General features: G+C 43.3%; 1 protein-coding gene across 1 annotated transcript; it reads left to right on the top strand.

Annotated features, from left to right (window-relative positions):
* Positions 1–1,090: 1,090 nt before the first annotated feature.
* On the top strand, positions 1,091–3,494 carry LOC6593736 (prolyl endopeptidase). Its single transcript, XM_002018958.2, has one exon. It carries the CDS (start codon positions 1,144–1,146, stop codon positions 3,343–3,345), a length of 2,202 nt encoding a protein of 733 aa, XP_002018994.1. The 5' UTR covers positions 1,091–1,143; the 3' UTR covers positions 3,346–3,494.
* Positions 3,495–12,357: the final 8,863 nt, after the last annotated feature.

Genomic DNA, 12,357 nt, shown 5'->3' with positions numbered 1-12,357 from the left:
TTTCGAGGAGACTTTCCATCAAATAGAGGCTCTACCGCCCAGTCGTGGCATTGCCATTGATAGGCAGCACTACCTCCCAGTAGTTCCATCAATTGGCAACATTTCCTCCAGTCTTTCGATCTATTGGCAGCACTGCCTCCCACTCTTTCTATCGATTTCAATCCGTCCATCGATTGGCAGCACAATCTCCTTGTCTCTCCTTTAGCAATTGGCAGCACAATCTCCTTGTCTCTCCTTTAGCAATTGGCAGCACTGCTTCCCACTCTTGCCATGCATTGGCAGCACTTCCTCCCTCTCTTTCGATTCATTGGCAGCATTGCTTCTCACTCTTTCCATCGATTGGCAGCACTAGCGCAGAACATTTCCCTCTCTTTCAGCAATTTCACTACCTAAAACAATTTTCATTCATTGGCAGTACTGCTTCCCACTCTTTCCATCGATTGGCAGCACTAACTTTAAATCTTTCCATCGATTGGCAGCACTAGCTGCCTATCTATTGCCTTCTATCGATTGGAAGCACTACCTTCCTCTCCCTTTCCATTCATTGGCAGCACTACCCCTCTCTCTTTCCATTCATTGGCATCACTACCTCCCACTCTTTCCATCAATTGACGGCTCTGAAACTTTTACTCATCACGTCGTTTTGCGGACAATTAATTGCTGCAATTAGTGCGACATGTCGCTGATTAAACTCGCCAGAGAGAAAATAAAACCTAAAATGAAAGTTAGTCCTCACTAAAATGAGGGATGACGAATGTTTTTGTGTTCCAAAAATGACAGCAAATGTGGCATAAAAGTGAAAACCAAAAAGAAAACAGGCTCATAAAATACATTTCCCAAGAAAATCAAAGCTACAGAGACACATTGTATTTGTATATTTCTTGACCCTCGAAAAACCAAAAACGTAGAACTCTTGTGTACAAATATCAAATATCTTATGTACAAAGTGTAATAAAATATTCAGTTTGCCTTGAAGCCCCGGCAGCGTCGTACCTGAAAAAAAAAATAAAATTTTTGCTTCTCGTACAAAAATAAATGTACAAATATTTTTTTCGTTCTGTTTTACACAAAAATAATTCAAAAATTGTTAGAAAAAATAATTTACTTTTGGGAAAATTGCGAGCTCAACAAATAATTTCAATTATGTCGCAGTCGCGAGTGTCGGTCAATATTCCCACGACCATCAATGCTTCTCCGGGGGCGGAGGAAGCGAAGCTGAAGATGACATATCCCGTGGCCCGAAAGGATGAATCCGTGACTGAAACCATGTACGGTACAAGCGTGAAGGATGTCTACCGTTGGCTGGAGGATCCCGAGGCACAGGAGACGCACAAGTTCATCGATGCCCAGAACGCCATCAGTCAGCCGTTTCTGGAGAAGTGCGACGAGTGGAAGAAGATCAATACGAAGCTCACGAAGCTATGGAACTATCCGAAATATGGTGCCCCCATGAAGAATGGCAGCTATTATTATTACTACAAGAACACGGGCCTGCAGAATCAACATGTCCTGATGCAGCAAGATTCCCTGAAGGAGGAGGGTAGAGTGTTCATTGACCCGAATCAACTGTCAGCCGATGGCACCACCGCCATGAGCCAGGCCACGTTCTCCGATGATGGTTCCTATATGGCCTATGGCCTCAGCGAAAGCGGTTCCGATTGGGAGAAGATACTCATACGCAGGGCCAAGGACTGCACGGACTTTGAAGACGTGCTCGAGAAGGTCAAGTTCTCGACGATTGCCTGGACATTGGACAACAAGGGTTTCTTCTATGGCCGCTACCCATGCCAGGATGGAAAGACCGATGGCTCCGAGACGAAGCAGAACGAGCATCAAAAGCTATACTACCATCGCGTGGGAGAGTCCCAGGACAAGGATACAATGGTGGTGGAGTTCCCCGAACAACCGTCGTGGCGCACCATCAGCGAGGTCTCCGATTGCGGCAAGTATCTGATTCTATTCGTCAGCTATACAGTCCGCGACAATACGCTCTACTATGCGCACATCAAGCCGGGAGAGGAAATCTCTGGCCCGTTGGAGGTCCATCCGATTGTGGATAAATTCGAGGCCGACTACGATTATGTGGCAAGCGAAGGATCCAAGATGTACTTCAGAACCAATAAGGATGCCCCCAACTATCGTTTGGTGATGATTGATCTCGAAAATCCCGATGAAAAGAACTGGAAAACTGTGGTCCCCGAGCACTCGAAAGATGTCATGGAGTGGGCTCTGTGCGCCCATCGTAATAAGTTCGTGGTTTGCTACATACGCGATGTGAAGAGCGTGCTGCAAGCCTACGAAATGGAAACGGGCAAGATGGTGCAACACTTTGATCTAGATATTGGTACGCTGGCTGGCATCTCGGGGGAAAAGAAATACTCCGAGATCTTCTATAGTTTCACATCATTTCTCACGCCCGGTCTCATCTATCGATATGACTTTGCAACGCCCGAGGAAAAGCCGGAGGTTATTCGTGAAATCAAACTGAATCTGGAGGGATTCTCGCGCGATTCGTATGCCGTTGAGCAGGTGTTCTACAAGAGCAAGGATGACACCGATATACCCATGTTTATCGTCCGCAAGAAACGCGACACCATTGAGCCGCGTCCTTGTCTTCTGTACGGCTATGGGGGATTCAATCACAGTCTGATGCCTTCCTTTGGCATCACAGCCCTCACCTTCATGGACGCCTTCGACGGGGTTGTGGCCTATCCGAATCTACGCGGCGGCGGCGAATACGGCATCAAGTGGCACAACGCTGGCCGGCTGCTCAACAAACAGAACGTCTTCGATGACTTCCAGTCGGCAGCCGAGTACTTGACCTGCAACAAGTACACTTCCAAGGATCGTCTGGCCATCCAGGGTGCCTCGAATGGTGGTCTCCTCGTTGGGGCATGCATCAATCAGCGTCCCGATCTGTTTGGTGCTGCTGTCGCCCAAGTGGGCGTCATGGATATGCTGCGCTTCCACAAATTCACCATCGGCCATTCCTGGTGCTCCGACTACGGCAATCCCGATGAGGAGTCGCACTTTGTGAATCTCTTCAGCTACTCCCCCTTACACAATGTGCACACCCCTCTGGATAAATCGCAGGAGTATCCCTCTACTCTGATCCTGACTGCCGATCACGACGATCGTGTGAGTCCCTTGCATTCGCTGAAGTTTGCGGCTGCCCTCCAGGAGGCTGTACGTCAATCGGAAATCCAGAACAATCCCATACTTTTGCGTGTCTACACCAAGGCGGGACATGGCGCTGGCAAGCCCACAACAATGCGCATCAAAGAGGCCACAGACATACTGGCCTTTTACTTCAAGAGCTTAAATATGGATTCTGTTAATCTTTAAGCAGAAACACACACACAAACCCTACACAAATACAGCAGCAGAAGTTCTCAGAAACACACACACACACACAGAACATGAACAGAACACGTACAGAAAATACAAATAAAATTAAAATTATTGTTACCAATTAAATAGTTATGAAGAACATATTCAACAGCTGTGGTTTTTTACGACTAATCAAACCGAAATATCCCCATGAAGGTAAATCTTAATTGAAAAGAGTGAACAAAGTCTTTACCTACCTAGACCGCTGAATATCTCTATAGGAAGAGATTTCATACGTTGATCAGCCAGAAAATACATCGATCACTAACCAATATTATCCCGCTTTGATCAAAGAGTGTTTCCATATCTATATAGGTCATGTTCCTGAGTAAAGGGTCTTCAGAAACCCTTCTTGTACTTATATATTTCATTACATATTTTTTGTATTCAGACAGACTTCTCAAAACTACATATGTAGATATTTCAAAAAAGAGACTCGTTGAGTCCTACGTTGTTTATTTTAAAAACACCTCTTCTGTATAGTTATAGAGTTTATTCCTTTGTCCATCGCCCAAAAACTGCCTGTTTTGGTCTTTCAGAGATACTTCTTCAGTCGAAGTCCTTCAGAAACTATCATTAATCCATTATCAAGAGGGTTTTGTTGAAGCACATGTTTATTCAGTAAGATTTCGCTACGACTGGCTTTAAGAAAGCCTCTTTCTTCTTTGATCTTTCAAAAACTACCTCTTCTAGATCTTCAAAGTGACTTACAGAGACTTTCCCTACGGTGCTCGGCCAAAAAATTGCCGCTTTCAGGGTCTCACTGATGCTTATTTAACATGAATCATTCAGATCCTATCTATTCCAACTCAAATCAACACAATCCTTGGACCTTGACCATTTAGAAACTATATCTTCCAGGTCTTCTGGCATATTTCGTTAGCATATTTTCCCCAGAATAACTCAAAAGCCTACCTCTTCGAGGGGCCTCACTTGTAGCCGTAAATCAAATGCTTAATCAATTGAAATTTAATTAGAAGGAAGAAAAAAAAAGGTAACTAAGCATCGAAGAAGCTGTCATGGCGGAGAGATGGCTATAGCTCCTTAGTAAACCCAAACCCCGCTCCCCACCCTTCGAACCCCATATAATCGCATGATAGTCGAACGATTAACGCTCAATACGGTCGATGATCATGCAATGTGCGGGGGGACAGAGACAGAGAGAGAGAGAGAGAGAGAGACAGAGACCTTTGGATCCGAGAGACAGAAGCTGGCTGCAAGGCATACCTGTGGACCTGCAGCCACTGCCCACAGCAGCAGACACACAGAGCACTTTTGGTAGCTGGCTTCTGGCTGCTGATCTTCTGTTGTGTAATGTTTGCTGCCAACTGCAGGCAGGGTCCCAGCATGTGTGCCCCCCCCCGATCTGCCCCACAGCCTCCTTCGCGGGGCTGTCTGGGGCAGATCGTTCTCGGGGGCTTTTGGTATCGAGGCAACGCGATCGAAAATGGATTTGTATCAATATCGACTCACTAACATGATTCCAATAAATTAATATGCATACATGGCAGGGCACCACAGCAGACATCGACGACAGCGACAGCAAACGACGACGACGACGACGACTGTTGTCTGGGTTTCTGTCTCTGGGCTGGTGCCTGCCTCCTCTCCTCGAGAGAGATCTCGATCGACATCGCAACACGATGATGCATGTGCAGTGTCTCTGAGTTGTGATCGTGTTAATGTAAATAATTGCCACAGCAACAGCCAGAGCCACAGCCAAAGCCACAGCCTCAGCCTCAGGCACAGCCACAGCCCCAGACATCGGGCATCGGTCGTAGAGATGTAATTAAAATCTCTTTCTCTCTTTGCTTCTCACTTTCGGCCTTGTTCGACGGTAGAGATCCCTCTTGACTGATATGGTGAGTAAAAGACATACACGCAAGGCTCTTCCAGGCAGGATTTTAAGGGAAGCTTCTGCTAAGAGTTTTGGGGAGTTTTCAAAGATTTTCTATTCATTTTAAAAGAAAATACAAGTTTGGTATATAATAATTTGCCCTCCAATCGAATGGCCAGCCATTGATTGGTGGCTCCTTCGACTGTTTGGGTCTTTTGTGCCTACTTTACTTACTCGTATGTCAAGGAGCGACCGAATCGAACCACTCCGAGAAGACGAGGAGGAGGCCCTTCTTGTGTCTGGAAACATTCTACTGTCTTCTTTGGGGTTTATTTATGGCCGCTGATGCTAAAGATATAGCGCCCAGACAGCGACTGGCGTGGACTTTTGCGTGGCTTATTTTTAAAAACAGATATCGGATGGTGATGGCATTTCACAGGAACAGAAACAGAAAGCCCTGACTCTACCATTTTCCATATCGATGCATTGTTGATTAGTCTTTGAATCCACAAATAAAATAAAATAAAATAAAATATATTTGGGTTAACTTACAGTCACGCACACACACGCACACACACACACCTCTTACTCCTTCAATCAGAGTTGTCAATCAAGGCCCTCGTTGTTTTCGCCATGTCATTATTTGTGGGAACCAATCCAAGAAATTCTCTGTTTCTCTGCTGCTGCAAAATCGTAAAATCATTACTTGAAGTCGCACAGCAATCAATCAATCAAAGCCACAAATCAAACATGTCAAGAAACCCAAGACTCTGGACTCGAATATACCATGAGTGGCTCTATGAAAAAAAAACGAGTTCAAAACTCCATCACACAATGGCGCACATATATGACAGATCATCGACAGGCGACGGGGATCGAAAGATACATTGTTGATCTCCCCCTCCCACCACCCGAAAACTCTTGAGAGGGTTTTGCTCGGGGTCTGGTCTGGTCTCTTTTATTTTATTTATTTATAATATTCATTGGTTTCTTTTCTTCCAAATTGGAGTGCACGAATTGTTTGGAGTACACACAAATAAAGGTTAATGAGCTTTTTCCAACACTCTCTAGAGATCTCGGGAGAGTGAAATGTTAGTTTTTTGGCTGAAAAGGTGACAAAGAATTGGTCCAGATATGACTCTTAAATCATTAAAAGATGTGAACCTGTAGAGTGTACGTTTTCTATGGGAAAATCTACCTTTTTTTTAGATTCTATTGGGCTTAAGGGGCCCTTAGTCCTCTACAACCTTCCGCACACCTGTCCGAGGGGCGCTTCTGCATAACGCGTGACAGAAGGATCGCAAAATAATGGAATTCTAGTTGTTTCTCTTACATACATGCCATAAAACGTCCTACTATCAGCTCTAATCATTTTCTACTCCACCAACCGATGGGCACTGCTGCATGACGCATGAGATCAGCAATAAAGAAAGTTATAGAACAATGTATTAAAGAAAATGCTCCCATAATCGACTTTAATCGTCTTTTTCGATCCAAAATAACTCTTTTTCTCTCCCCTAAGTCCTCCCTCCCCACCTGCTTAACCAACGGAGGGGCGCTGCTGCATGACGCACGACACGAGTAAGATGATAAGGGGAGTTCTTGTATTTTTAATGATCTAAAATCAGCTCTAATTAACTTTTTCTATCCAAAAGAACTCTTTTTGAGGAAACATTTCTGTTTATACCCCAGATTTCCATTACCTGTTGCGCTTTCTTCCAATTTTCACCTTATAACGTCTACAATCCACTGCCCGAAACGACCTATAACCACAGCAATGATCTAACACACTTTACCACATAATCTTTGAGTATTTGTCTTGCCCCGTTCTCTGGGTCTGGGCTCTCCCGATGCGTTACGTTGTTTGTGTTCTGCAATTAAATTCGTATTCTCTTACAATTGAGCGCGTTCAAGTGGAATTTCCACGAATATCATGGATATGGGATACGCTGACAAGCAAAAGATTGAGATGCAGATGGAACACGGGACTGAGGCTGTGGCAGAGGCAGAGGCAGCTGCAATGTTTGCTGTGTGCTTCTAGGCCCATTTTGTTGTTATAGGCCCTAAAGTACTTTGGCTCTACGTTCTGCTGGTGCGTGTCTGTGTGTTTATCAATGGGGGAGTGCAGCATGCAGCATGCAGCATGCAGCAGTGGTGCCTCTGAAGCATCGTTCATATCAAAATAATCAAATTTTTGATTGAGTGCAGTTAGTGCGTCTGTGTTTACACGATCATCATCGATCGTAGAGAGAGAGAGAGAGAGAGATCCATATTCGAGATCGAGAGCTTCGCTTCGCTGCGTTTCTGGCGGTTTTTGTGTCCAATCATGTTGTTGATATTGATAATGACATTGATGGCATCGACTGAGAGGGCCTGAACAGATCCGAACATATCTTCCACAACTCGATCACCAATCTTGAATCTCCATATCTCGAGTGCGAATGCATTCGATTGTTGTTTGCGCGCGGATTTACTCTGCTGTGGCCTGATGTCGTGTCTGTCTGTCTGTCAATCCACGGAGTCTGTCTGAAATCCGGCACAGTTCGATGGAATTCGATATTCGAAATCAATTCAAAGTTTTTGTGCCTTTTCAAGTTGAATGATGATATTGACATTACCCCAACGAGGAGGAGACACTTCAAAATCGTTGTGTGTAGCACAATTTTCATGTAAATGATAAACGCAAGCAAGTGCCAATGCTCCAATGATACCTTCAAGATACTTTTTCTTATTGTTTTCTCATCATTAGACATGAGAGGGCCTGGCCTCTCCGCACATTCATCAGGCTTGTTGGCAAACGTTGGCTTCGAGTTTGATTGATTCGCTGCACTTGAGAGAGAGCACCACCGATAAGACTGGGAGAAGTGAAAGCCAAAACAGGGGGATTGTTCATACAGATATGACTCAAAATATTGGTATATTTTAGACATGTTTTTGGGGTAGAACTATCTCAGAGGGTATACCCATAACAAAATGTCACGCGTTTTGCAGCTGTACTCCTCTGTCTACATAAGAAAGATTTCTACTAAAAAAAACTCTGACTTTAAATCTTTTTCTATAAATAGTTTAAGCTTTTTTAACGTTTTCTATCGGTTAGCCCTTATTTATTAAAGATTTTTAAAGATTTTTCTTTGAAGGTTGATAGTTTTTACCTTTGGAGAGCTCAAAGTATATATGTATAAATATATTTAAATATTTCTGTGGTACAAAAAATGTTAAATGGTTAATTTATGATCTTATTATTCCCTTAAATTCATGCGTAATGCTGCAGAGCCCTTCTGTCGGAGGATCTACTGCCCATGGAAGCTAACTACTAAAAAGAAATTTCCACTGTAGACCTTCATCCAGCTACCATTTAAGTCTCTCCATCTCTTTTGCCTCGATGAGGTCTCAGTTCTAACTGATACTTTTCTGATATAGCATTATCTATCTGCCTCCCTTAGCTCTCTCGAGGCACTAGCAACCCCCAAAAGGCCTACCCTGACCTAAATTTCAGCTGTAAAAGACAAACACTCGGCCTGCCCGTGCCATATCTAACAAAGATAAATAACAATAATATTCGTCCTAAACAAATAGTTTTTAATGCTCAAAGAATTGGCACATTTACAGAACGAATGATCTACACAAAAGGAACAATCGCCGGCAATTAAATAAACAGTACCGAAAAACAATTTGCCAGATTGACACCATATCGCAGCGGACAGTGTGGAGTGTCTGTTGTAATTCGTCAGGAAAAACAATGAAAGCGAGTGGAAAGCAAAGTGAAAAATCAGATGAACAATTTCCTTTTGTTTTTGGGCACATGGCCCCGGGAGAAGTGCAGAGGAGATGTCAACTGTGTGCAACGTGACTTGGAATTCTTTTGCGGTTTTCCTTTGATTGGCAATTTTTCAAAAATCGTCAACATCTCGCTGCCGTCGCCGGACAGGCACGCCCCGGGTCACTCACTCACTCACTCACACAGTCAGTCACTCAGTCAGCCAGTCGCACAATCTGGCAATCGGTCGGCCCCGATGGAGGTTTTTGGTTATTTATAATTCGAAGCGATTGATTGATGGAATCGCTGCAAAGTCGGTGACACTTGGCACTGAGGCAAAAATAAATAACCGACGGGCGATGGCGACTCAGGGCAAGGCATTGACAGCTGATTGCGAAAGTCCATTAAGGGACGAGACTCTTCCGAAACGCTGGCCGGACGACGAGGTGCTCTGCTTGCTTGCATATAACCAAAGCATACTGTGGCACAGAGTCAGGGACAGGGACAGGGACAGGGGCGTGGTGTACTATATTCTGCAGCAGCAGCAGCATCTGCATTGAGGTTTTGTGTGGCACTGGCAGCGGGCATCAAAAGTGCAGTCAATCAAGTGAACAAAATTGGATAATTTAACCCCCACTCCCCTCTGCCACAATGGAAAAAAGAAAAACCCGTAACATTTCTGGTATTACGAGAGAGAGAGAGAGAGAGAGAGAGCCCTTCTCTGCCCGCCCACACCCAACTTTTCCTACCCGAAAATCAGGCAAATACTCCAAAGTATTTTGTGCGTAGCTTTGGCTCAAATGATACACTGGGCCTGTTGGGTCTGCAAATGTCTGTTGCGGACAGTCGGCTTAATAAAGAGAATCAAGATGCTGCTGCCTCTACATGTGGACTCTGGGACTCCGGACGCTGGACACTGGAGTTGCAAACAAATTGTTAAACAAATCAAGTTCAATTTTCACCATTCTGATTGGTTGTAAATGAAAGAAACTTAATTTTTTCACCTGTCTATAGCAAACAGTCGAATCAACATCTTTTGGGACAGCCAGTGTGCTATTCTGCTATTATGGAAAATATTGGCAACGGAATATTATCACGAATCGAACAAATACTAAGAAATATACTACAAAACACCATAAAACTTTAAGACATAGTAGAAAATATACCAGAAAATATATGAAAAATTAATACAAAATATGAAACATCAGAAAAATACCAGATAATACTGTAAAATACCAGAAAATACTATATAAAATACCAAAAAATACTCTAAAAATTCTGTGAGCGAAAATACCGATAAAATACCAGAAATTACCATAAAAATTACTATAAAATACCAGAAAATACTAAAATAAATCCTCGCAAATTCTGTAAGCGAAAATACCGATAAAATACTACAAAATACCAGAAAATACCATAAAAATACTATAAAATACCAGAAAATACTATAAAAAAATACTCAAAAATTCTGAGAGCGAAAATTCAGTGTTCATTCAATTTTTTCAGAATAAAAACACACCTGCCGAGACACCACCGAGGTGCACCGCTGCATGGTGCGGAACACACGCGATGGGAGTAGCTGTACGACTTACGACTCTGGACTCTGGAACTCCAGAACTTCATTAACTATTTGCATCTTTTCAATCACAAACTTCAAGAAATCCCTCAAGCCGAATCTGTTTATGCGCTAATCCAAGGCAGAAATCCAACTGCGACCGAGTGGGGCTGCTGCAGGTCGCGTGACGCGGCTGCAACGGCTAATTATTTTGTACTGGAGGGTATTCTGTTTTCCTTTTCCTCACATATTTCCCTGAAGTTACCCAAAAGTCACTTCAAAGCAACCAAATTACAATGCCATTTCCTTCCAAAAAAAATGTACAAAAAAAGTACAATCATTGCACTCCAGTACATTGCTCATTGGGTATACGAACCAAATTTTACATTTTTCCACGGAAAGCTTTAGGGGAGGCAATTTATGCAAAATGAAATATTCATCATTCCATGTGTGTCTGCAGATTGTAGAAAAATATTCCAAAAATCAAGGGAATAAAAGAATCTGGCAAATCTCCCTTAAAGCTTTTTGCCGGGCAGTGTATCAGGTGTTTGTCAATATTATGACACAGGATGATTTGTTTCCCTTATATACGTGCCCATATCTCTCTCTCTACCATATGTTTATCCTCTTAAGATGCATTGCATGATGATCGGCAATAAATTGATGAGACACGAAACGGGAAAGTGGACTCTGCTCTGGAAAGGGGAGTCAGTCTCTGAGTCAGCTAAAAGCATAATCCTTGACTGATGTGCGAGAGTTAACTGCAGGTATTGTGAGAGCGGATATCCATTTAATTGCAAATAAATGATTCATGATTTATGAGCAATTGATGCGATAGCTAGAAAAATTGCCAAAAAAAAAAGAAAACCAAGGAATAGAAGAGGGAGCCCCCAGAGATAATTGCAGCTGGAAGACATTTAGTGTCCAAAGGGAACACGCGCATCTGACATTTACGACCATCAACTACCAGAAAGCGAGGAGTAGTCCGAGGAGCAGCATCCAAGTGGAGTGCCTGGTCTGTGACATGTGGACACTGGACACTGGACTGTGTGGACTGTGGACAATGGCAGTTAATGGTCATGATGCTGCCTGCCTGCCTGCCTGGCTGCCTGATGCCAACAAACAACAGCAAAAAGGGAAAAATAAAACCCTCGACTCACCAGCGCTACATAAATTTCAAAACTAGCCTTGCAACACACGAGCGAGGGCTCTGGCTGTGGCCTGCTCTGTCTGCCCCTTCATTCTGCCACACACATTTCACGCAGTGACGACATGAATCCGCCAACATAAACACACACTCCCCCACCCCACAGGACACTCGCACAACAAGGACATCATCCTGGCCAGCACACACAAAATATTAGAGGAAGACACACACACACACACACACACACACACACACACGAAAACCAACAGAAAAAAAATCATACTAAAAACACATAAAGGAACAACAAACGGATGAGGAAAGGCACCGGCAGTGGCAGAGGCAGAGGCTGGCCAGGCTTTATCCCTGATATAACACAAAAAATGCAACAAGATAATGCAGAAATCTGAGAACAAGTGGATTTTCCAATGCTCTACCTAGGGATAAACAGATCTGGGATTTATCAGATTTCTGTAGTTTTTCCCGAAAAAATTACTGCCTAAAATCTACAAAATTTCCAGTGGAGTATAGCTTATTCCTTAACTATATCATTCTGGAAAAATATAAAAAAAGAAACGATTAAATCTAAGGGATACATAGGAGATAGAGCATCATTCCTTTATAGAAATATTTTCAACGACTGCTTCTATGTAAGATCTATCGTATAGCCTTAC

This window comes from Drosophila persimilis, unplaced genomic scaffold (genome assembly GCF_003286085.1).
Source record: "Drosophila persimilis strain 14011-0111.01,24,50 unplaced genomic scaffold, DperRS2 tig00000124-arrow-pilon, whole genome shotgun sequence".
Lineage (NCBI taxonomy): Eukaryota > Metazoa > Arthropoda > Insecta > Diptera > Drosophilidae > Drosophila > Drosophila persimilis.
The sequence above is the reverse complement of the archived record's forward strand: the minus strand, read 5'-3'. Positions and strand labels throughout refer to the sequence as shown.